The 26,213-nt window shown below is 56.2% G+C and overlaps 1 protein-coding gene across 1 annotated transcript; it reads left to right on the top strand.

Annotated features, from left to right (window-relative positions):
- Positions 1-1,023: 1,023 nt before the first annotated feature.
- On the top strand, positions 1,024-16,813 carry CYGB (cytoglobin). The gene is made up of 3 exons (XM_039716108.1): positions 1,024-1,534; positions 11,393-11,624; positions 12,305-16,813. Exons 1-3 carry the CDS (start codon positions 1,392-1,394, stop codon positions 12,467-12,469), a joined length of 540 nt encoding a protein of 179 aa, XP_039572042.1. The 5' UTR covers positions 1,024-1,391; the 3' UTR covers positions 12,470-16,813.
- Positions 16,814-26,213: the final 9,400 nt, after the last annotated feature.

The raw sequence follows: 26,213 nt of genomic DNA on the forward strand, positions 1-26,213 counted from the left end.
CAGCACGTGTTCCTGGGGGACCCACAGTGGGGGATCTGCGGGCAGCATGTTCTCCACCAGCTCTCATCAGCTCTGCAAGAGCAAATTTGCTGACACCACCAGTCTGGCGGCTGCTAATGGGGAGGTGGCCGAGGCTGGTTTGGAGGAGAAATACAGCAAAAAAGCCTCGACAGCTCTGCAATAACAAAGCTCCAGCCCCTCAAGGGGCTCAGCCACCCCCAGGCTGCCAGAGCGGCACCCGCAGCCCGTCTGTCCGTCTGTCCGTCTGTCTGCCCCGGCTGCGGGGCACACCCGCAGCTCCGCTCGTCTCCGATCCCCCCGGGGCACTCGGGTTATGACAAGTCCCCGTAGGATTTTCCTGCCCTCTGTTGCAAACGGACTGCGCTGTGGGTTTAACACGCCGGGTTGCCAGCGAGCATTTGGGAATGGCATTTGGGCGCACAGCAGCCCCAAAAGCACTCCCACGAAGGCGGCGGGAGCCTGGGGTGGAGGTGTTCCCTGCCGAGGCGCTGCCAGGAGCGATGCAGTCGACAACAATGCCTTCATTTCACCAGCGCCTCAACTCTGGAGCCCTCTCAGCTGGGTCGTGCCACCAGAAGGGAGAGCAAATTCTCAGCATGGAAAAAGTCCCTATGGGACAGATCATGATCTCTTTTGGGGGGCAGAGAGATTCTGGCAGTGGGGAAGCCCTCTGCACCCGAATCTCTTCACAGCCCAAGAATTAGAGGTGAGGGGTCTGTCCTTCCAAACATCACCTCCTGCAAAACCAGGGAGTGCAAAGAGCAGAGCCGGGGCAGAGCTCGGCGCAGCCAGAGCTTGGGCTAACTTTAACTCAGCACTCTGAATTTCCTCTGAGCTGTTTACAAAGGGCTGGAAAAAAAACTTCCAGCACTACCTCCCCCCCGCCAGCCCCGTCCTGATGTTGCCCAGAACATCTCTCTCATCCCTCCCTTTCAGGGCGAAAAAAAAAAAAAATGGGAAGGAGGGAGGAGTGGGAGAGAGGAGGAGAGAGAGAGAAAGTGAGCTCACGTTCACACATTGGTGAAGAGGCTGGTCTTGCAATGCCTTTGAATATTTTACTTTTAGGCAGTTCCTCATCAGTCAGCCACACGCATCCGAGGCGAGCTGAAGCTAACTACAGCCATGGACAGCACTAGGAGATCTCAAATCTAATCGCACGCATCATTCCTCCGGGATATTTTTTAAATTCCATATCTAAACACGCTGACAGGCAGCTGCACTCGCACACACTCACACACACACACACACACATCCACACGTCGCAGAGCCGCCAAGCAAACACCTTGTCTCCTCTTGCAGGATATACCCGCTCACACACATCTCTCTTTATCTCCTCCTGGCTTCCCGGAGGATCCTGCCGGCTGTTTTTCATGGAGAAAGTCCAGGGAGAAATGGAGATTGAGAGATGGGAAAGAAGTGAAGAAATTTCAGACGCAGAAAAAAAGGTTATTCAAGAGATATGGAGCAGAGTATATGCAAACTGCGAGGACGTTGGGGTCTCCATACTCATCAGGTATTTAAAAAACAAACCAAAAAAAAAAAAAAAAGGAAGCAGCAAATCCAACCGAATCTCTATATAGCTCAGAAAGAGGCAGAACAATATATAGAACTGAGTGGAGATGAATGACAGCGAGTGGGGAGCTGGCTGGGTGTATTTGCTGCCTGGGAGCAGGGAGGGATTCACAGCGCTCCTCGGATTCCCACACCTTCGAGCCGGGTGGCAGCGAGGGGGCAGCGAGGGAGCCTCGCCGGGGACTTTGGGGGGAAGATGCTTCCATGCAAAGGTCACCTTAACCCGAGCCGGGGCTGGGGGGCGGCGGAGCGGGGGGAGCTCAGCCCCGGCTGCGGCTGGCTTGGGGCTCCGGGGTTTTGGCCCCCCCCAGGGAGCGCTGTGCGGATGGCACGGGTCCGTAGCAGGCTGCCGGGTGAAATAATGCAAGTTGGGAGCCAAGATAAAACCCAAGCAGGTGTGTCTCCGAGGGCACCATCTGTCCCTCCGGCGGCAGCGTCGGCGGGAAGGAGAGCGCTGAAGTTGGCGGTGGAAGGGGCTGTGGGGGGCGCGGGGGGGTGTGGAGCATCCCCCGATGGCAGTGGGGCACAGACAGCAGCTCAGAGCCCTGCACCTGCAGCCAGAGCAGGGGAGATGCTCGGGAGGAGGGGAGCAGAGGCAGGCGGGGGCTCTTGTGTTGTCTGGGAGTAAAAGCTAGCCAGGTACACCGGGAAAGTGGAAATCCCACAGGGTGGCACTGGGAGTTTGGGGCATCAGTGGGGTATGGCACCAACAGGCTGCTTCCCTTATTGAGGAGGGCAAGGAGAGGGGCAGGCGAGATGCCTGCAATGGCCTTTGGCAAAGAGCAAAGATCCTGCCCAGAGCCACACGGCTGATCCCTGGGGTCAGTAATGCTGGGATGTCCCCGGTCAGACCCCACCTGGACCAAACCCCACGTGTGGGTTGTGTCCTTGCCGTTTTCTCCTGCACCAGGGACTGTGGGTGTGCAGGGAACTCCTTGGAAGGATGTGCTGTTTGCTTAGAATCATCTGAAAGTTTTCCAGTTGACTGAGCTAAAGCTCTGAGCCCACGGGGTCTGCGGGGAGCAGAGCCTCCCTGGACACCACAATGAGCAGAGCCCGTTCCCCTCCAGGCTCGCTGCCAGCACTGCAATGGGATTCTCTTACCAAGAACCCTCTGCAGATTGCAAAATGACATTGGAGACCCCTCTCCACCTCCTTGACAAACATTTCCTTCTCTCAGAGCCAGCTGATGGCTGAGCTCGCTCTCCCGTGGCCCCCAGTCCGTGTAGGCAGCCAGGGCAGTCAGGAGCTGTGACAGCTCCATGGCTGGGGACACCAAACCTACCTAGGCTGGGCTTGAAGCAGGAATGGCAGAGATCTGGGGGTTACAAGAGTTCCCTCAGCCTCCTCCCAGGAGGTTCAGCTCACGGCTTGGCCACCCCAGCCCCTTGCCCAGCAGCTGGGCCATGCCATGGCCCCACTGCCAGCCCTTCCAGGTGCCCACTGCCCACAGACACAGGGAGGCTGTGGCACCAAGGGACTCGTGGCAATGCCGTGGGGGATTCACCCAGGGCAGCTCATTGCTTTTGGAGTCCCCATGGTGCTTGGAGCAGGACTGGACATGAGGAGAATCAAGGTGTGGTGTGGGGACTGGGTGGCCGAGCTGTGGTCCCAAGTCAAACTTTCCCATCAGAAGTTTTTGGTCCAGTTTGGGGTTTTGTTTTGGTTTTTTTTTTATGCAGGCAGAGTTGTGCGCTGTGGTGAAGGTTTTCTCCTGCTGTGACAAGGCAGGACAGAATTGCCTGCTGGGGTGAACCCTGGCTCTTTGGGAGCCTTTACATCCTTAGCCATGGCACGTGCCCTGGCACACCCCAGCTAAACCCACCAGCTGCTCCCTCAGCCAGAGCTTCCCCGGGATGCTCAGAGTGGGGTCTGGCCTTGTGCACGGCCCTGGGGAGAGCGATGCCATTTGGGAGAGGCAGCAGACCTGCTGGTTTGTGTCCCCTGCTCACAAACCCTGTCCCCAGGGAGGTCTGAGCCCCTCTGGGAGCTCTGAGCTGCACCCGAGCCCCCCGGGGAAGCACGAGGCGGCCAAAAGCAGGGCAGCCCTGGGGCTGGAGCACCCAGCTGTGCCCACAGCTGGAGCAGCCGCGGCAGAAGTGGGTCATGCCTGGAGCCGCTGCCCAGGACGTGATTCAGCAGCTCCGGAGGTCGGGGCTGGGCAGGGGGCGGCCGCTGGTGGGGTGGGTGCGAGGTTGACCCACCCCACATTTTGGGTGGGCACGCACACAGCGTGTGCCTGGGAGCTGCTCCAGTTCAGCCTCTGCTTCACCAGCACCAGCCTGGTGCTCCTGCTCCCCTCGCTAGGGAAACTGAGGCAGAAAAGGGTTTGCACAGGTATGGCTAGGGAGAAGGAAGGGGGTGCGTGGCTGTGGAGCCCCCTTTAGTGCAGCCCCCACGGGCAGAGTGGTGAGAGCAGCTAAATCTCTTTTAAAAGTCAGCACTTCTGTGGCTGGGGTTGTGACCAGCAGCTTGGCTGTGTCTGGGGGCAGAGGGTCTCTCCTTGTTCCATCCTCTCTCCGTCTCTTTAGAGATTACCTGTTCATCCTCTCTCCATCCCTTCAGAGCTGCTGAGGACAGGGAATTACATTTTCCCATGTAGGAAGGGCTGGGGGAGTTGCAGGATTTCTGAAGTTATTCTGGGGCCTGATGCTGTGCTCTGAGGCTGGAGGCAATGCCCACCAAAAGGCAGGGATGGGGGACCTGCCATGCTGCCATCCTGCAGAAGCCCAGCCCAGCTCCCTTTGTCCCTAACCAGCATCCCACCCTTCCACCCCCAGCCTTTCCATGCTTTGCAGGTGGGGAAACTGAGGCACAGAGCTGGGCATCATCTTCCCATCCCTCGTGGCTGCTGCTGGTGCTTGAACCCACAGCAAACCCCCGGCGTCCTGCCCTAGCACGATGAGCCCCTGATCTCGCAGAGCTCTGGGACCCCGGGGGACACAAACAGCAATAATGGGGACTAGGGCTGAGCAGCCCCCGGATCCTGGGAATGTGCGCTCTGCGGTTAAAACTGTGCCGCTAATTGACAATTTCCTCGGCGGGGAGCCTCGCCCCGGAGGAAGCAGAGTCTCCTCGCCACGCTCATCTTCCTCCTCGGGAGCTCAGGGGCCTCTGCAGGCTCCATCTCACATCTCACAGCTGCCTTAACCCTTGCTGGGGCTGGAGCAGGAGCTGGGGCTGAGCTGCTCACCTGGGGCTGAGTGATTCCCAAGAGCCCTGGGCTGAAGCTCCTCCGTAGCCTCCCCACGCCCCAGGCTCATTGCTGTGCCTCAGTTTCCCCATCTGTTATCCAGGAATCAGTCCTTTTTGACCCCTCCCTCAGCACGGAGCAGGGCAGCCTTCAGAGCCTGCATCATCCCTCACTGGGTGCAGGAGCCCTCCAGCCCTGTCCCTCCCCAGGGTCCCCCTTTTCTCCTTCTGATAGTTTATTGGGAATTCTGTGACACAGGGCTGGGGATGCAAACACCCGGGGGTGGCTCAGCCCTCTGCAGCACACGGGGGCTGAGAGCACCCTGGGGTGAATGTCACAGGGGGTTTGGGACCCTCTCTCCTTTGCAGGGCCCAGCTCAGCCCAGCAGCCCAGGGCTGAAAGCTCAGCCTGTCCCAGACATCTCCCACACCCACACACACGTACCACAGGCACAGATGTGACACCACAAAACTTTATGGATTCCAGAGGGGCTAAAACCCAGGGATAGCTTCTATTAGATCCCAGGAGCATCTGGACCAAATGGTAATGCCAAGCCAAGTGCAGGCAACGCAACCTGGCTCAGCCACCGCAGGCTGTGCCGCCTCCACAGGGCTTCTCCAGCACTCTGCTCCCTCTGTCTGCACTTCAGAGCCATCAGCTTTCCAAATTTCCGCCTTCTCCATCGCTCCTGATGTGCTCTTTCCCCCTCAAGAGGTGTAGGAGGGGAAGGAAAAGGTTTGCCAAGGCAGGATCAGGCCCCTGGGTCTCGACGGCTGCTTAGTCTGAACAAACACACCTGGATTCAGACACTTTGCAAAGAGCTTTAAAATGTGAAAGCACTCCTTGGATGCCAGACGTTATTGTGGGTTCTAGGTTAAAATAGCAAAAAATCTGAGTAATGAGTCTGGCAATGCAGAAAACCATTTTTTTTTTCCAGCTGAATCAAAAAAGTATGGGTTGAATCTACCCAAAAATGGCATTTAAAGAAGTGATTTTGCAGCTAGCCCCAAAGCCAACATGTGTTTTGTGGAGGCGTCCATAGGGAAAGGCTCCGTTCCCGGCTGATGAAGGACACATTGCAGGGCAAAGTGGCTCAGAGAGGTGCAATATCTCTCTTTGAAAAGGGCCCAGTGAAGAGCAGCAGCAGTGTCCCTGTCCCACGCTCGTGAATGGTTGTGGTCAAGCTGGGGAGATGTTTTTGTGGAGGGCCAGAGAGCAGCAGGGCTCTGCTCTGCTGGCACAGGCTAAGGGACACTTCCCAGCCTAACAACCACTCCCTGAGCACTGAGGGGGTGAGTGAGGGTTTGATAAGCTCAAACCAGCCCCTTCTTCTACCACTGCATTTTCTGATCACAGCTCCCAGGACCAGCCCTCCTGGCTTCTCCATGGCCAAGGCAGCTGTGTGTGGCACATCCCACACCAGCCACAACCTTGGTGCTGCCAGCAGTTCTTGGCATACCCAAAGAACCTTCCCCGTGTCCCCAGTCCCCGTGCTGCCCTTGCATCACTTGCAAGCCCCGTGGGGGTAAAAAATCCCACTCAGCACCCCGAGATCCACAAGGATATCCGTGACCAAGGCAAGCAAAGAGGGTGAGCAGTGTGCCCGGGCATTTTCCCTGGCTGTGGCTGAGGATGGGTCGGTACCAGCCGTGGCAATTCCCCTGCAGAGCAGCGGGGAGGGCCAAGCCCCGGCGGTGCCACCAGCCACGTTAATGAGCCTGCAGGAGCTTCGGGGCTCATTAACAGCAGGGAAAGGGAGGGCCAAGCCCCAGCGGTGCCACCGGCCACGGCCACGTTAATGAGCCTGCAGGAGCTTCGGGGCTCATTAACAGCAGGGAAACGTCAGGACAGCCCCAGCCAGGCTGGCAGGCACTCAGGGTGCCTGGGGAACGCTGAGTGCCGGCTGGCTGCCCATCCTGCCCAAGCTGAGCAGGCTGGAATCACCAAGGGAGAGCTGGTGCTGGTGGTGGGCACACAGCCACACACAGGTTCAGCCTGAGTGCAACATGGACCACGTCCTTGTGGATGGGTCTCACCCACCTCTCTACCCAGCCAGGGGTCTTCTTCCAGCTCCAAGGGAGGTAGGTCTCCAGAGCCACGTGGGAAAGCCACTTTGGTGCTGTTAATTCACTCCTCCCATGGATAAATGTTCATCCAGGGAGGCTTCGGGCTGAATCCACAGATGTGCTAGGGAAAAACAACAGCAACGAGGACTTGGAGGTGTGAGCTGTGCACATGGAAGTCAGCAGGACCTGCCCCTGGGGTTTCTAGCTCTTGTCCAAATGTGTTTGGTGGGATCTTTGCTGAGGAGTCGACTCCCAGCCCCACTGGGTGTCCTGGTCCCTGTGCCTTGGGCACTGGGGCATCACAGCCCCCGAGCACGGTTCAGCATCGTGCTGGGTTCTGCTCCCAAGGCTTTGCAGGGGATGTGAGCTTCACCTGGAGGAAGGCCAGCTACACATTCCTCTCAGCTGTAAAGCTGAATTTAGCATTAGTGTGTGGATGGGGGGCTTGGCCCTTCCCACCACCCTCTCCACCTGTCCAGGAGCTTTCAGAGAGAGGACACGGGAGGAAGGAGGCACCATCCTCTTCCTACTCCTTAGATTTGCCTTTTTCTGCCTTGCTGAGCTGTAGCATCGACATGGCTGAGACCTTCCTGACCCTGGGCTGGGTAAACCCCCAGGCAGCAGCCTTTCCCCAGCCTGAAAAGGGGATGGTGGGCTACAGGTGGCTGGGAGGAGCAGGGGGAACACGCAGGCAAAGCCGTGAGCCAGCCCTCGGCACAATAAATAGCAGCAGCACACAGCACCTGCCTACCCATTATCAGCTGCTTTGTAGGCACCCCAGAGAGGAGCTGGAAGGAGAGGTTTGAAAGGGACACCGAGGCTCCAGGCTGCCTTAGAGTTTCTCCCACGTAGAGGGACGAGGCGAGAGAAAACATGAAAGCATTGGTAGGTTGAGTCACCAACCCTGGAGGGATTTAAGAGATGTGTACATGTGGCACTTGGGGATGTGTTTTAGTGGTGGGCTTGGCGGTGCTGGGTTAAGAGTTGGGCTTGGTGATCCTAAAGGCCTCTTCCAACCTAAATGATTGTGGAAATCTGGAAAAAAGGCAGTCTCCAAGTGCTGGCTGGGCTTTAAGCTGAAGCCTCCCAGCAGATCTGAGGTGAGCATTTTCACCCCACGGTTTGCAAACAGGGGAAGTGAAGTAGCAAGGGTTTAGGTGCCTGGGGGACCAGGCAGCATCCAGGTATCCTCTTTCCAGCTGGGGAGGCAAGGAGGCGCTGGGCTTGGAGGGTTCCTCCATGCAGGATTTGCTCTGTGTGCTCTGGGGAGAGGGAGGAAGGTGGCGGAGATGGAGGAGATGCCACTCCTCCTAACAGAAAACAGGTTTCCAGTAACTGCAGTGGGTTTGCACCTTAATTATTTCCTTTGGCTCTGCTACTGGGAATGGTTGTGTCCTTAAAGTTGTTACAAGGGCAAAAGAGAGAGGAAAAGCAATCCTGACATCCTGTCCTCTGGGTCCAGATGTCGCTGGCAGAGTACAAATTAGCGGGTGGAGAATGGAATCGCTTAAAAAGAAATTTAATGAGATCGGTATGCAGGCATCTGGTCCCTATCAATCATCATTTTGTGTGATAGGCAATGGTAAATATCATCTTTTAATGACTCTGATGGAGAAAAAAAGCCCAAACCACACACACGCACACATAATGATCCAAAAAACTTCCAGATCTCAAGAGGTTTGAACTCTCAAAATTTTCTGTAGATGGAAAAACCCCAACAGACACCTCTTCTAACTCACCATTGTTGGATTATTTTATTTCTTCTTTTTTTTCCCTCTTCCTTTCCTCTGGTTATATTTAACCTTTGTGTTAAATTAATCTTCTCTGTTTATTAACAACTACCACTGAGTGAGCCTCCTTCCCTCTTCTTTGTGGTTTGACAGCTCAAATATTTGCTCCAGGCTGAAGTTCTTGCTGCAGGCGCCTGCTGCTCTCCAAGCAGAGGTGGCTGCAGGTCTCTGGCCATCCATAGGTTTGCTCCTGAAGATGTTTTGGGCTCCTCTGTTTCAGTTCTCCACCAAAGAAATCCAGCAGACACAGGATTGAACACAGGAGCTGAGGGTTTGCTGGTTTTACATCCCCTGGGAAAGCTCCCGTAGGGGCATCAGCCTGAGGGCCTGCAAAGCAGGGAAAGACTGGAAACCAAGAATTTGGATCCTTCATTGGTCTGGTTTTACACAGGTTGGGGTATTTTGAGGGTTTGACCAGTCTTTGCTGCTGGCATATCTGTCCAAAAGTGGGGAGAGGTGCAGGTGATGGTGCCAGGGTCTCTGTTGGCCCTTCTCTTGCTGGGGGCACACTGTGACTCCTCATGATGCAGAGGTCAGTCCCCCATTGCTATTCCCTTCCTGGTTCAGACCAGGAATTTTTCTCAACTCCTTTCCCATGCCTTGAGAATATCCTGCCCTTCAGCTGAGATAAAATACAGCTTTTCAGGGAGCTTCCTGTGCTTTGGGGTTCAGAGGCTGAGGCATGCAGGGGCCAGCAGCTGGCAGCCTCCATTCCCTGGCTGGGGCAGCAGGTCCCACTCCCAGTGACATCCCTTGCTCCCAGTGCCTGGGGGGAGCCTGTGAAGGGGAAAGGTCCACTAGCAGGGATGGTAAAACCCATAGCTCTGATCCCTGCTGGAGCTGGAGGGCTTTGCTGGGTGACTGGAGTGCAACAGCTTGAAGAGAGGTGGGGAGGGATGGGCTGAGGGCAGAAGAATGCTGAATCCAGCAGGAAAAAATTAAACCAGAGTGGAACACTTGCCCTTCTGTGGGGAAATGCCCAGGGCAGAAGTCTTAGATCCTGGAAATGATGTTGTCTGTGAAGCCCTGGCCAGCTCCATCCCCCAGCACCTCTCTGACAGCTCTGGGCTGAAGGACTGAGCATCTCTGTGGCAGCAGGAGCTGCAGACAGCCAGGCCTGGGAGTGATTTCTCCCGACAGCGACCAGATGTGTCAGGAGGAGCTGTGCTGGGGGGAGGAGGCTGCACAACAACAAGAGGAGTTTTGTCGTGGGTCCCCTCTGGGTTTGAAAAGCAACACCTCATCTCCCCCTTCCACCTTCCTTCCTCCCCCACCCTTTCTGCCACACATTCTTCACACCTCCAAAACCTATTTTGGGCCATCTGATGAGTCCCAGCTGCCTGGGGAAGCAGCAGGAGCGGTGGTGCACTCCAGGCACAGCTTCAGCCGCTTCCTTGGCAATGCCCCCAAGCTCTCACCAGCCAAGGGAGCGGGGGAAGGAAGGGAGGGAGGGGGGGAAAGGAGGATAACAAACTGCTAAAGGAGCCTGGTACTCAATATTGTGATTATTCACGGAGTGGTGAGTGGGGAAGAGGATCCCACCTGGCTCTGGAGAGAAGGAGGGATGGTTGGAGAGAGAGGTGGGATGGGTTCGGGTTCCCGTGGTTTGGGAAGGGGTCAGGGAGGGGAGCAGGGAGTCTGCCTGGAGCCAGGAGGGATGGGGGACAGCCTGGGAGCACTCTGCTGCCTCCTGAGCATCCTTCACCAGCCCAGGAGCCAGGGAGGGAGCTGGGTGACAGCGGGGAACCAGCACTGGCGTGGTTCTCTCCTGCATAAATGAGGTGGAAGGGGGTGGTTAATGTGACTCAGGTGTCAGCCCCAGCTGCAATCCTGGCATGGGTGGTGTTGGCATTGGTGGCTCCAGCCTTGGTCCCTGTTACCTTGTGCCCTTCAACTCCCTGTCCCCTCCAGCCCTCCACCTCCCTGGGGAGCCCAGCATATGAGCTGTGGCCACAATTTCATTTCTTTCAGCTGCTTTTGATTGGGTTGATTTAATCCTGCAGAAAAGAGGGTCCCCAGGCCCCTCCCAGAGGGGTTGGTGAGTTTTTGGAATATCCTTGTGCTGGGAAAAATGTCCCAAATGAGCAGTGACACCAGCTCAGGCCTTGGGTCCTGCTGGAGACTCTGGTGGGGCTGATCCATGAAAGGTGGGGCAGCTTGGACGAGGGGAGACTGTTCTGGGTGGCAATGCAGAAATAAAGCCCATGAGAGCAAGGAGAGGAGGCTGGGTGGGATAAAGAGAGGTTTTCATGCTCATCCCCAGCTCTCTGAGGCAGGATGGGAAGTTTTGATATATGTGGGCACATATCCAGCATCTGGCACGCCTGGGTGGCATCTCTGGGCATCAAGAACGGCAAGGAGAGGCTGGGTGGGATAAGGAGAGGTTTTCATGCTCATCCCCAGCTCTCTGAGGCAGGATGGGATGTTTTGATACATGTGGGCACATATCCAGCATCTGGCACGCCTGGGTGGCATCTCTGGGCATCAAGAACTCAGTCTTGCTTCTGCTTTGAGAGTGACTATCCAGCTGTGATGACCTTGTAGCAGATGGGGTTTGGGAAAGAGGCATCAACCTGCTGGTTTTCAGGCAGCTGAAATGCTGCAGCCCCTGGGGAATTTGATAGGAAAATCAGCCCTGGCTGTGAGAGACACGGGGTGGATTCCACCACCTCCATCCCCCGTGCTCTGCTTTAACCCCTCAGCCTGCTCTCCCCCTCCTGATGGCGTTTCACGTCTGCTCTTTCTGGAAGGTTTTTTGTGAATTTCCCCTCGGCCAAGCAGTACTTCAGCCAGTTCAAGCACATGGAGGACCCGCTGGAGATGGAGAGGAGCTTGCAGCTGCGCAAGCACGCTCGGAGGGTCATGGGGGCCATCAACACCGTGGTGGAGAACCTCAACGACTCTGAAAAGGTCTCCTCTGTGCTGGCCCTGGTGGGCAAGGCCCATGCCCTCAAGCACAAAGTGGAGCCTGTCTACTTTAAGGTAAAGGATAGGAGCAAAATAACCTTTGGGCTGCTTCAGGGAGAGGGCAGGGCAGCAGGAGCTGTGCTGAGCTGGTGCTGCCTGTCCTTGGCTGGGTGTGGGGGCTGCTCCCCACATCCTGGAGTGTCCCCCTGTGTCACTGTCCTGTGGACACCACATCCCCACACACAGCCAGTGCCAGAGCACCCAGTGCCTCCCCCTGCCCAGGGAATCCCACCTGGCTGTGCCCATGTTTGTGGCTGTGTCCCCCTTCTTCTGGAAATTAAGCATGATAGCAGAGACTCAAGTTGGTTAATTAGCCCACCTCCATCTCTGCTTGGTTTCTTTCTGATGGGAGCAGTAACACCAAGATTTGATCACAGCTTTGATCCCCACATGGCCATTCACTCAAGAGTTGATGATCCTTGTGGGTCCCTTCCAATCTGGAATATTCTATGATTCTGTGAATAATTTGGGGTGCCCAGACTGGGGAGATGCCTGGACCTGCAAGCAGCTGCCTCCTCTGCTGCCTGGGCAGGCTGCTTACCTGTCCTGCCTGCTCCCAGGGGTGTCAAGGGACCTCCAGGACATCTCTGTCCTGCAGACCAGCAGCATTCAAGTGTTTTTGTAGGAAAAAGCTCAATTTGGAGCAGCTCCCTGGAGAGTTCCTAACCCCTTCCTTGCTGTCTGCCTCCCCTCAGAAACTCACTGGTGTCATGCTGGAGGTGATTGCTGAGGAATACCCCAACGACTTCACCCCGGAGGCACACGGAGCCTGGAGCAAGATGAAGAGCCTCATCTGCACCCATGTGACAGCAGCCTACAAGGAGGTGGGCTGGGCTCAGTACCCCACTGCCACCCTGTGAGCGCCCAGGGGGCCACCAGAGGGGCAGGGAGGGCTTCGCTCCCCCCAGGACTTCACTCTGGTCTCTTCTCAAGATCTTTGCTCGGTTTGGGGAGCCCGGTAGGGCCAGTTCTGTCAGCTGCCAAGTCACAATTTGATCTCCACGGGGTTTAAAAACAAACTAAATAAGCCAAAAAAAAAAAAAAAAAGCCACAGAACCGTTAAGGGTGTGGGTGGGTCGGGGTGAAGCAGTTGCAGGGGATGCTGGAAGGGGATGCAGAGGGCGAGGGGAGAGCTTTGGTTGTTGGCTCCATCTTCCTGTCCTGGCCTGTCCATCACCACCTCCCAAATCCTGCACCTCACTTGCACCATCTCAAAGTCCCTTGCACAAGCGCTGCTGCCCCGTTCACTGAGGAACAACACAACCCTCATTTTCCACGTGAGGCCCCTGGCTGAGCCTGCCTTTTGGGGGCACGCCTGGACACCTCCGACTGGCACCGAGAACACTTTGCTTTGCACTTTGGGTGTCACCTGGCAGGGCTGACAGCCAGAGCCACCCGGGGTGCCCACCACCAGGTGGGCAGCAGAGCCCACCCCTCCTGTCACCCACAGTCCCTGTCCTTGGCTGGCTGCTGCAGCCCCTCCTGGGGTGGGAGAGAAGCTCCCCCACAGCACGAGAGAGTGGAAGGAGGGGGATGCCTTTGGGGGATCCCTCGTGGCTCAGAGCATGGCGTGTGGGTGGGATCCCTGTGCCACACGTGGGGAGCTGGTGAGCCCACCCACTGCCCTGCAGCTCCCTGAGGAGGGGCTTGCCTGGTTCTTGATGTGCCCTTCGGGCTGCTGTGGGTAGGTCTGCCTGCCCAGCTCTGCCCTCTCAGTGAGAAGGGGGTCAGGCTGTGACTAGGAGGAGGAAAGATGGCACAGACATATCAGGAGGGATTTCTGGTTATGAGGAAAGGTCCCTTCTCTGTTAAACATTGATAAATACCTTGTATAGAGCAGATTCCTGCCCTCGTGGTGAGACTGGGCTCCTCCAAATAAAGTGCCTGGTGGAATTCAGCCCATGCAGGAGCTGTGTCCCTCCTGGGGACAGCAGTGCTCCTGCCTGTGCCTGACAAAGGCTAATCCCACACCCCCCAGAACGTGGCTGCAGGGCTTGGAGCACTCACCCCGCCTCCAACACCAACTCCTCCTGAACCTCTGGGTCAGTCTGCCTGCTTTGTGCCTCAGTTTCCCCTGCAGTTAAGAAAAAGGGAGGAGGAGCAGCCCAATTGCCTCCTTCCCTCATGGGGTTGGATTAATAACATTTCTGGGAACTGAATGGCAAAGGATTGAGGATGAAATGTCAGATGTGCTGGGAAGCTTTGGACTCATTGCCACCCAATATTTCCCTAAAGGCCTCTGCTATTTTTAGAGCTCGAGCATTAAGGGCAATGTTATCTGTGGAAGTGGGAGGAGGGTTCCCCTCTGAGATTTCCTCTGGCCTCGCTCCACCGCTGTCCTGGAGAGCTGGCAGCCTCCTGAGAGACACCAGCTCCTCTCCTGGATGCCAGCTGGACAGGCAGCAAGCCCAGAGTTCCAACTGGGATCCCCACAGCCACCCTGGGGACATCCCTGCACTGTGGGGACACTGCCCCAGGCTGACCTCCCTCCTGCAGAGCAGACAGACAGACAGAAACTCCTGCTTTGCCCACCTGTGCTTTTCCCCGTCCCCAGGAACAGAACAGGTTTGTGATGTCTCAAAAGAGCCCCAGGACTCCAATAATGTCACTGCAGCCACGCTGGCCTTGCAGTCCTTTCCTTCCCACATCCCACACTACCACTGGTGGAGAGGAGCAGTGGCACATCCTGGGCACCCACGAGAGCTGGGTGGCAATAACAGCTGGGCACAGCTGGCCCTGGCGTGGCAGCGTGCAGGATCAGGGGGCTGTGAAAGGGAGGGACAGGCACAGGGTGACAGGTGATGCTGCTGTGCTCACGGGGCGGGCTGCCAGTTAGAGTCAGCATCCCCAAAATTCAGCCTGCACGGGTGAAGGTGCCAATGGCTGCTCATCCCTCGGGGGTCAGTGCAGCATCCCTCAAACAGCTGCTGCTGCTGCCTGGGGTGGGGATGGATGGGAAAAGCCTGTTCAGCCATCGACTTCCCTCCAGGGCAGGACTGGAGAGGGATCACTTGGATCAAGACTGTTGGGGGATGTTTGTGTGTGTGCACATCACGGCACTCACGAGCTGACTGCCCAGAGGCCAGCAGCACAAGTTTCTGAGGGGTTCATGCACTCCCTGTGCTCTGTGGATGCTGGGCCAGGGATGTTTCCCTACAGGGATGTTTCATCTTTAGACAAAATTTGCACATTAACCTTTGAGGTTAATAATCTCCAGGTGGGAATTTTATTTTTGCAGTGCAAACCCTTTCCCCTTCCCCACCTTCCCTCAACCAAAACTGGGCTCCCAGTCTGCAGAGAAGCCACTTTGGAGTGTCTGGAAATTCTCCATGTTCGTTCCCAACCTACCCGTGTGCCTTGGTTTTTGGGGAGCAGCAGCAGGGAGGTCCCCCCACCTTCCATTAAACAGTGCTTTGGTTTCTCCTTTTTTTTTTTACATCCCTAGAAAAAGCTGACCCGTGGCCTCCTGCGCCCACGTGCGTGTGTGCTGGGCTGGGGTTTTTTTCCAAGCACTCTTTCCTAAAACAGATCCAGATGTGTGCAGCTGCTGTCCCTTGAGGAGCACCCCCCCATCAGCCAAACTGCAGGCCGCTCCAAGAGATGCAAACAAAACCACGTTTATTTTTATCAGCTTCCTAGGAAGTGACATGGAGCAGGAGGGCGGCCGGGGCAAGGCTCGGGAGGGAGGAGATGGAGATGAAAGGAGCAGCAGAGGAGGCATTGCTGGAATCCAGGAATGTTCTCATCTGGGGAGAGATGGAGATCAACAGAGTAAGGGAAAAGCACCATTCCAGAGCGACAGGGCTGATAAATGCCACGTGGAAGAGCAGAAAGGGGGGCCGTGTCCTGGCTCTGTGCGTGGCTCTCTGGCACACACACATCCATTCCCCATCACTGCTCCCCCCAGCCCCACCACAGCTGACTGGGGGCCCCTTTATCCCCCTTTTGTTCAGCTCTTGCCCTCTGGGGCTTGACCTTTCACTTCCTGGCACGCTTAGGCCGAGCTAAGGGCACACTTAGGCTGAGCCTTGCTCTCCTTGGTGGCGGCAGGTAGGGACCGGCTCACAAAGTCCTTTCCCCAGAGCTCACAGGACAGAATCTGAGGCTCAGGGCAGCACTGCCAGCACATCTTGGGGGCCAGCTGGTCCCTGTGGAGGACCCCTGCACCCCCCAGACCCAGCCAGCCCCTGGCTCTGCCACGCCTTGGCAATATCACCAGGGCTTGGAGCTGTGACCCAGGTGGGAAAGCCTCTGTGCCCCCTGCCAGAGGTAGAGAAATGCTGAGTGAGGAGGGGTTCAGTATCCCTGGGGCAGGGTCCCCCTTGAGCACCCCGTGCTGGCTCTCCCTGGCAGCACCTGCTCACATCAGCCAGCTCTTGTCCCCTCCCCTGCAGCTCGGTGTTTGGTCAGAGGGAGCTGGGCACTGGGGGAATGGGAGCACTGGTTTGGGAGGGGGACAGATCCCACCCACCATGTCCCCCCTCCATGGCCAACATTCATGGCAGGTTTAGCCCTGCAGACACCCAGCTAGAGAGACCCCCCAACACCACCAGAACCCTTATGGGCCTCGTGCCACCAGCCTCATCTTCTCTTGGGGGGTGACAAATCCCCTGTCCCAGGGGAGTCCTCTCACATCCCCTTTGTCCCGGGAAAGAGGTCACAGTGTGTCCCCGCTGTCCCAGGGGATGCTCAGCGACTTCAGGGGGAGCCAGATTTCACCTGGCTGGACTCTGGTGCCAGAGCTCAGCCTCCCCTGCTGCCCTGGCGTGGGGATGTGTGGGCCAGCACCACCAATGCCAGGCAGAGGGATAAAAGGGAAACCCACGCGCTGACCTTGGACCAGCTTAGGGAAAGGGAGGCCCAAACCCACCCGCCTGGTCTGACCTCTGTGCCAGGCTGCCAGTTATTTTCCATAGCTGAAGTCGTCTCTAATTGTTGGTATGTCTGACCCAGCCCCAGCGTGACCCACAGACATGAGCGTGGTCTGATGTAACTCCGTGTCTTTCCTGTTCCTGCTGCAGATCCTGTTCATGTTCGTGTTCCTCGGCGCTTCCGTGCTGGTTTTATACCTGCGTTCCGTGTATATGGGTGTAACTCGTTTTTTTCTTTTTTTGTAGGTTTTTAGTATGTTTGTAACCGGACAAAATGGTGTTATTAAACTGAAACTTGTATCTTCAGTGGATAAATCAATCAAACCCCCTCCAGCTTTGCTTGGTTTCTTTCTGAGGGGGTGGCTGGAAGGTGAGGGTGTTGGGGGCTGCCCCATGGCTGTGTGGGTCTGAGGGTTCCTGCTCACTCTGAGGGAGGTTTTGGGCAGGAAAGCAGCAGCAAAGGGAGTGGATGTGCCCACCAAGGGTGGTAGAGGTGGGGAAGGAAGGGTTTGCTCCTCCTCCAGGCTCTTCACTTGGCTTCCAGGTACTCGTGCAAACCAGCAGGGTCTGTCCCTGGATCAGCTCACTGATGGCCACAACGTGCAGCAGCCACGACCACCGAGGACTGTGAGGCTGTTCCCAGCCTGTAAAAACAACAACCAGCTCCCTGAGCAGCAGCAGCAGCCCAGTTTTCCACGTCTCAGTCCCTGGTGGCCCCTCCTGCTCCTCTCGCTGAGGGTGGATCACATTGCAGGGGGGTCCAGAAGGGTTGGGTCACTTTGTCGTTTCCCCCCGTGGGTCTTTCCAGCTCCTTCATTTGCAAAACAGGTCCTCACAAGTTCAGCTGACACTGGCCAACCTTCCCAAAGTTGTTGGCAGAGGATGGACAGACAGACAGACAGACTCGTGCTGTGCTCCCATAAGCTCCATTGCTGTGGGATCCAAGGCTTGGAAAGCAAATTCAAGCAATCCTGTTCCTTGTGCTCCTCTTTACCCTGAATCCAGAACAGCTTTCCAGGGGTGGGAAAACCCATCCCACAGGGTGGTAGAAAACAGCAGCACCTTTCCACAAACAGTTTTAAGGGGAGCAATCCCAGTTTGGGACTGAGCTGGGGAACACTGTTCTGAGAAGGAAGAGGGCAGGGATTAGTGCCTTGGAGGTTGCTCAGGGTCTTGGGGAGCCTGGTGCCAACTTCTCCTGTTGGGCTGAGGGCAACAAAGCTGTTCTCCAGCCCTACATGTTGGAAAAAACAGCAGCTGAGTGGTGCAGTTTTGCATGGGCAGGCACTTGAACTACTCTGGAGTGCCCAGGCCACAATTAGAAGGGTGGCCTTGCAAGAGGAACCTTTTATTTCCCTACAGCTTCACCACGGCCACAGAGAAGGGATCCAGAGGCCTACTCATGTGGGGAGGGGAATAAGTGCCTGGCTCAATCTTCTCCTGCTGTCTCTTTTCTTGTGGGGCAAAAAAACACTTGGTGCTGTTAATGTGATTAATAAGCCATCCTCAGAGTCTCTGCCACATCCTGTACACGCTCCCAGGCAGAAGTGAGCAGTCAGCAAAGCCTGCACACTGCTCTGCTCCAGATGGGAGATGGCTGGGAAGCCTGGAGCAGCAGGACTCAGCTCTGCAGTGGCACCCAGAGCTCCCAGACCTTGGCACGCTGAGCTGAGAGTAGCCAGGACCAGCAGTGGCCAGAGGGTGCTAAAATGGGGCTGTTTTTTTCCTAACAGCTTGTTGAAAAGGAGCAGGGAATTTCAGCATTACCTTGCAGGGAGAAAATATGTACACAGCCCTTCACTTCGTACTAATATTTACCCCCAGATGCTGTCACGTCAGGGTGGCTGTGACGATCACACCCTGACCCAGGCCCTGTGGCCTCACCAGAGCCCTGCAAGTGCTGCTGGAAAAGGAGGCTGAAGCTCACACCATGCCAGAAAACTGGCCCAGGGGCTGGGACAATGGGCTCACACCCTCACTGCCCTCTGCTCACAGAGTGCCAGACCCACTTTGTTCCCAAATATCCCAGCCTGGGGGTGCTGCTCTCCAGGAGCTGCCCAAGGGAGCTGGTGGAGGTCCAGCCCTGAGATCACTGGTGGCCCCAGTGATGTTTTGTGGGCTGGGAGATGGAGGGAAGGAGGAATTTGACAGCTCAGGCATGGCCCAGGGTGTGCTCCTAGTCCACTTGCCATGCTCCAGCTCCAGGAAAGGCTCTCCATCCACTCCAGGGCCCAGTGCTCCTGCCCAAGGCCTGTCCCAAGCTGGGAATGGCGGCTCCACCATCCTGGTGCTGGGTGGGACCAGAGGTGACACGTCTGCACCGTGTGTCTCCGTCCTGCTGGCACCTGGTGACAGCTGAGGAGAGGGATGGGAGGCCACTGTGGGGGACAGGCAGGAACACAGCTGCAGGGGGGGAGATTAAGAAAGAGAACATGCAATGACTGCACTGCAGGTTTTAACATGGCTGTTGAAATTCCTAGGAAACCCCATCCCATGGAAGCTGGCAGTAAGGAGAAGTGGGTGTGGGGGTGGCACAGGGTGACAATCTTGCAGATTCCCACCAGCTTGAAGGACATGTCCCTTCACCAGGATAAGAGCCAGGTTTCTCCACATGGACCCCACCATGGCCACCCTCACCAGGGGGGGAGGTTTTGGTGGCTCCTCGCTCTGAGCAAAGCCCCCAGGGAGAAGAAAAAAGGCAGGAAAACACCCTGGCAGCCCAGAGGGGCTGACACTGAGCAGGAGGCAGCCCTTCCTTCCGCGCCCGGCTCCTCTTCAGCTGCGCAGGCTGATATGGTTTATCTGAGCAGCGCTGAATGTAAACGCTGTCAGCGCCGGCCGGGATTAATTCCCGGGAGTTTGGCAGCCGAGATGAAATAACAGCGCTGCGGGGGGGGGGAGAAAGAAAGGGGGGAAGAGCGCATCTCAGACTGAAAAATCCTCCTGGTTAATTTACAGCCGGGTTTCTCTTCTCCCAGGCGCTCTTGAGAGGGAGCAAAGCCGGGGGCAGAGGGAGGGTGGGGAGAGGACCAGCAGCAGGAGGAGGTTGATGGAGGGAAAGGCTGGGATCCCAGCGAGGGGGAGGATTGGGAAACCAGGCTTTCCCCAGCTCAGGAGCTGTCCCCATGGTGGGGACATGGTCTGCAGCCCCCAGCCCAGCCCAGTCCCCCTCAGGACCCCCGGGTGCAGCACCAAGGACACCGGGATGCTCCGGACACCCGAACCTGGACAGGAGCCCCTCTGCTCCCCACTGGCCTGGGGGCCACTGCCAGCCCCTCTCTGAGCACCCACCGCCCTCTGCTTGGGCAACAAACCACCAAAAAATACATTCTGGCCGAATATCCCCATCTCTCACCAAGAGATCACCCAAGGACTTCGCTGCTCAGGGCATTCCCAGCCCAAAATAGGTGGGACTGTCACTGCTGTTTATTACAAATCCTTTTCATTAATTGATAAATGTACTTCCTTTAAGGGAAAGCTTTGGAAAACTGCCCCACTACGCTGTTGTTTCAAGGTTGATGTTCCAAACAGGTCCTGAAATAAAATAATCATCGGGCTCTGCCACATTGCTATAGTTTATATTTATACAGCAGAGGGATTTGGTTTGAGGATACTTTTCTAAAGAATACTGTGGTTTTCATTTACTTTCTTTGGATATTTAAGTAAATAACCACAAATGCTTTCACTTATTTTCATTGTTTTCTTGGTAGAGGATTGGCTGGACTAAGAGCCAGGCAGTGCACGGGAAGATAAATTGATTTATTTTGAACTTAGGAAACCCATGCCCCATCTGTCTGCCAAGAGCTGTGCACCACTTGGGGCTCTGCAGCCAGCAAATTATGATTATACTCAGGATTTAATAATTTTTTTTTTTATGTTTTATATGTACCTACGTAAAATGTAGTCCCTGGCCTGCATCTGCCAGGGCACTGGCTGACATCTGCACCAGGTGGAGAGGTGAAGAGAGGGTGCAAAGTGCAGGAAGCAGATCCTGGAAATGGTCCTGTCACTTTGGGGAACCTGATTTAAAAATAATCCTCATGGTGGTGGCTGAGTGGGAGGCCAGTGAGACAGAGGTTGTTCCCTGCTCCATGCAAACCTCCCTGTGCCATGGCTCCCTTTGGATCAGGGGCTGGCAGAGGCTTTGGGGTGATGACAGAAAGGGTTGGGGTGTCTGCAGAGGTGTTGTGGAGGGAAGGGGTTCCAGCCCATGTGGGGCTGATGATGATGCACAGGGCAGGTGCCTGTCCTGGCAGCCCAGCCTTCATCTCTGAAGAATCGTGTTTCCTGGGCTGTTGGGGTCCACTCCAGTAGCTACAGACCCCTGCGCACACGATTCTTCATAGACAAAGGGAAAAGATTGAGAAGCGCTCTCCTCCACGTGGGAAACGTGGTCCTTTATTTCAAGACACACATCAGGTGAACAGACCCATGGGAGAAAAAAGAGGGTTTTCCCTGGCAGCAGGGAGCTTTTATACCCCAGGAGGGGGACAGAGGGAGAGGTCCACAGCCAATGGGACACCACTGAGGAGCGCCGAGGGGAGGGGTAACCCAGGGGAGGGACCACCAGGTGGTACCGGGACAGGTGAGGGAAAGACCGTGTGATGGGGAAACGGGGTAACACACCACATGATGTAACATAAACTATACATTGCAATATAAAACTATTCTGTGCAAATTCCCAACCACCCAGTGCAAGAGAACAACTAAACTGGTGCACCACAACAGCTCTCCACCAAGCCCCCTCTCCCCTGGGATGTCAAACCCCCCTGGCCCCGCAGCCAAGAGCGGCTGGGGCTGATGGAGCTCTGCCTCCGCCCCGGCCCGGCTGCTGCTGCGGCTTGGCTGGGCAGCTTGGCTCGGTTCTCGGGAGGTGGATGCGGGTGAACACCGCGCTGCAGCCTCTGCTCGGCCCGCCGGGCATTCCCGAACCCCGCATCCCCGAGCCCTGCACCCCCGAGCCCCGCATCCCCGAGCCCTGCACCCCTGAGCCCCGCATCCCCGAGCCCCGCATCCCTGAGCCACCATCCTTGAGCCCCGCATCCCCGAGCTCCGCGCTCTGCATCCCCGAGCCCCGCATCCCCGAGCCCCGCGCTCCGGCAGGCGCGGCACAGAGCCCTGGGAGTGCTGAATAAATAACAGCGGGCGAGGAAGATCGCTTCTGAAAGGTCAGCGCTTCCTCCGCGCTGCTGTGAACTCGCCCACTCGGATCCCTCCTCTCTCCAGGGCATCCTTGGAGCATCCTCGGCCCCAGCCCCGCTCCCAGCAGCTCCCGCTGACCGAGCCCCACAGCCGGGGGCACGAACGGGTCCCCACCAAGCCAAGCTGTTCCCAGCTTTGACATCTGACTGAGCAGCCACTGGAAGAAAAATTCCCAAGGCTGAACTACCCTAGGTTATTTCAGAGTCACAGAATCACAGAATTTGCTGAGTTGAGGGAGCAGGCAGCTCCCAGCCTCCTGACCTTTCCTGCTCCACTAAATCACTCCAGAGTCCTCCCAGGAGTTTATTCTTTGAGAAAGCAATAAGAGAGGAGGAAACCCCAGAAGAAAAACTCCCACCAGCCTGCCTTTGATTACATTTGATATTGTTTTATTTCTTAATGCTTTCCCACTGTATCCTGGCTGAGCAGGGAGGGAGGGCCAGAGGGCAGGAGGAGACAGTGCTTGAAAGGGGTAAAAATACAAATTTTCCCACTAATATCTGTGGCTTAGGGCGGCTCAGGCAGGATCTGAGGGTAACAGTGGCTCTGAGGATGGGTCCCCCGGTTGCCCAGGCTGTGAACTGGGGGTGAGCAGGAGCATCCCCATATCTGCTGGGGTGCCAGGGCATGCAGAGCTGGCACGGGTGGGCAGTGGGTGCTGGTTCCCAGTCCCAGCCCCTCGAGGGCTGAGCAGGTGAGACACCACAAGCTCCATCTGCCACACAGCCGGGTGGCACTGCTGCCACGCAGCCAGGGGTGACATCACTGCCACACAGCCCGGTGACATCACTGCCACACAGCCGGGGGTGACACCGCTGCCACACAGCCCGGTGACACCACTGCACAGCCGGGTGGCACTGCTGCCACACAGCCGGGGGTGACACCACTGCCACACAGCCCGGTGACACCCTGCCACCACCCCTGCGATGCCGGTGGGGAGACCTTGCAGGGGCTTTCTGTGTGCTCTGCCCTCCCAGAACCAGATCCAAATTCCCAGTTTGCCCGACAGGAAAAACTTCTCCTGACTTTGGCAGAGCCACGCTGTCCCCAGGGTTCCTGGTGCCATCAGGAGCTGGGCAGCGGTGACAGCTGTGACAGCCGGCGTGGCACTGGGGGGAAGGAGGAGAGAGGGAAGGGAGCGCTGGGCGATGGCAGAGGCTGAGCATCCCCTGCTGCTGCTGCTGGAGCAGCTTCCACCCCGCTCGGAGCGCGGCCGCGGCCTGGCCTCTGCCGTTCGCTGCGGGAACAGCAGCGCGGCGCGCCCGAGGCTGAACTGGTCCGGGTTATCCCCCCAAAGGCTGAACTAGTCTGGGTTATCCCCCCCAAAGGCTGAACTGTTCTGGGTTATCCCCCCGCGGGGGATCTGCTGCCTTCCAGGGGAATGGTGGCAGCAGGGACACACGTTTTGTGACCCTGAGGGAGGTGGGACTATAAAGCAGGGCAACCCCGACAAAAGGGTGAAATGATGCATGTGACTCTATTGATATCAGAGGGCTAATTAATTATTTTATTATAGTATATTATATATTATTATATAATAATATAAAATATAGCATATAATGTAATATAATAATATAATATAATATAATATAATATAATATCATATCATATCATATCATATCATATCATATCATATCATATCATCAATTATATTATATTATATTAATTTATATTATATTATATTAATTATATAATATAAGCCAGGCCTGGAGGTTTCTGGTGAGGGGGAAGATTAAATCCACAGGATGCAGAGCTCTTTTCCACAGGGAGCAGGAGCCTCTCGGCCCCAGCAGCTCTCCCAAAACACAACAACGGGGTTGATGCCACGTGTCACAGCCTTGCTGGCCCCTGGGTTTGCTCAGCAGCATCCTTGGGAAGAAAAACCAGCTGCCGTGCCTTCTTACAACATACCTGAATGGCAATAAAATCATAGGATGGTTTGGGTTGGAAGGGACCACAAATCTCATCTGCTGCTACAGGGTACGTGGCCAAGGAAGGTGGGGCTCAGTTTGCCCCTGAAAATCCTCTTTAAAATCCCCTGAAACCTTCCCTGCTGTGGTTTCTAGAGAAGTCTGGTGCTGCTCAGGTGTCCTGCAGTGCCTCCACACCCAGGGACAGGAGCTGCCCCAGCAGCAGCCCCTGCCAGCCTTGGGTGGGCAGTGAGCAGCAGGGCCTCGCTGGCTCTGGGCTGCTGCGACTGATCCCACGCTGGAGGGTTTCACGGCGCAAGAGGAAGGAAAATCTCTTGCCCAGAGATATCCCTGGGCCCAGCACACCACTCTGGAGGCTTCCAGCACCCTGCACAGGATGGTGTCCCAACCCTGGGCTGCACAGTGCTGTGTCCCCTCCCTGCTGTCCTTGGAGCCAGAACCCTTCTGGCCAGGCTGTGGAGCCGTTTGCTCCACAAAGGGAAATGCTCTGCCCTGCTCTCCCCAGCAGTGACGCAACACCCAGCAAAGCTCTAACCTGTCCTTGCTGCCTTGGGCTTTTTCAGTCATTTCTTTTGCTTCCTTATTGCCCAATACTCAGCAGGGCTGGCACAGGTGGCAGTCACCCTCCTCTGTGGGCTTTGCCATCCTGCCTGGCTCCTCCATGGAAAGATTCATCCCACAGGACACAAGCTTGAAGCAGGATGGGCCACAGCAGTGTTTTGTCAGCCGTTGTTTATCCCACCCAAAGGTTGTTCTGTCCCTTCCCAAATCTGGGAGAAGAGCTGGCACCTTGGCACAGGTCCCTGCTTGCCACCTGCACCTCACCCTTTGCTCACCCCTGAGTCACGGGCAGGGAACACCCCCAGCCCCAGCCCTGCCCGCGTCGGGCTGTCTGTGCCCAGACACCCACCCTGGCACCTGCCAGGCTCTCCCTTCCCCACCCGCTTGCAGCCACACCTTCAAAGGAGCCGGCAGGAACCAAGAGCTGCCCCCACCCTCCTTTCCACCAGGAACCAGGAGCAGATTTGCTGAGCGTGAAGCCAGGGAAGGCTGATGAGAGCACGAGCTCAGTGCCTGAACAGGCACCCGTGAGTCCAGGCTGCGCCACCCAAGGTCAGGCTTAGCACAGTGGGTGTGCAGGGAAAAGAAATATGAGGGGAAATTGTAGTTTTGGACAACAAGGCGTAAAATTCCTCGTCCTGCCTGGTCCCAGCTGTAAATTCAGCTGGTGCTCACCTGGAACCTGTAGCCAGTTGGGAATAAAAAATTTATTTTACGGCAAAATCCAGGGTATATTTTCCTCTATAGACCCCTCAGCAACAAAACCATGCCAAACCCCATCTGCAAAGGTGTCGTCTCAGCCCCCACATCCTGCCAGCACCGTCTCCCCCTCGGGGATGGAGAGAGCCGAATGTGAGGCTGCTGCGGCAGAAGAACAGCCCAGCTGATGGAGATGGAGCAGCTGCAGCTGCCGAGGGGCTGAGCTCTGCCAGCCCCGGGATGAGTCAGGCTGTGAAAGCCGCCGGGACCGGCCCCGCGGCCGCTGCCCGCTGCCCTGCCCGCCTGGGCGTCACCACGGCCAGCGGAGGGACAAGCCCGGGCCCGCAGAGCCCGGGGGCTGTGCCAGCCTGGCCCTGCCCACCGCTGGGATGTGGGGTCAGGGGGCCGTGCCTTAGAGCCCTAATAGTGGCCAGTTCCACTAGTGATGGGTCCTAATAATGACCAGTCCTAATACTGAGAGTTCTGATAGTGACCAGTCCTGATGGTGGCTGGTTGTAACAGTGATCAGTCCTAGGAGAGGCTGATCCTAACAGTGACCAGTCCTAACAGCGACCAGTCCTAATAGAGACTGGTCCTAATAGTGACTGGTCCTGATAGAGCCTAGTTCTTATAGTGGCAGGGCCCCATAATTCCCCGCCCTCATGCTTACCAGTTCTAATAGTAACGGATCCTAATAGCGGCCAGTTCTAATAGTGACCAGGCCTTATAGTGACCGGTCCTAATAGCATCCAGTGCTAACAGTGCCCAGTTCTTGTGGTGGCTGGTCCCAATAATGCCCAGTCCTAATGCTGACCAGCCCTAATAGTGACCATTCCTAGTAATGACCATTTCTAAGGGCTACCAGTCCTAATAGTAACGGGTTCTAATAGCGGCCAGTTCTAACAGTGACCAGTCCTAATAGTGCCTGGTCCTAACAGTGACCAGTTCTTATAGTGGCAGGTCCCAATAATGCCCAGTCCTCATGCTGACCAGTTCTAATAGTGAGCAGTTCTCATACTGAGCAGTCCTAATAGTGACCATTCCTAGTAATGACCATTCCTAATGGTTACCAGTCCTAATAGTAACGGATCCTAATAGCGGCCAGTTCTAATAGTGACCAGACCTTATAGTGACCGGTCCTAATAGCATCCAGTCCTAGCAGTGCCCAGTTCTTATGGTGGCTGGTCCCAATAATCCCCAGTCCAATGCTGACCAGCCCTAATAGTGACCATTCCTAGTAATGACCATTCCTAATGGTTACCAGTCCTAATAGTGCCTGGTCCTAACAGTGACCAGTCCTAATAGTGCCTGGTCCTAACAGTGACCAGTCCTAATAGTGC

The sequence above is a fragment of the Passer montanus genome, unplaced genomic scaffold, assembly GCF_014805655.1.
Source record: "Passer montanus isolate IOZ18808 unplaced genomic scaffold, ASM1480565v1 scaffold35, whole genome shotgun sequence".
NCBI classification, from domain to species: Eukaryota; Metazoa; Chordata; class Aves; order Passeriformes; family Passeridae; genus Passer; species Passer montanus.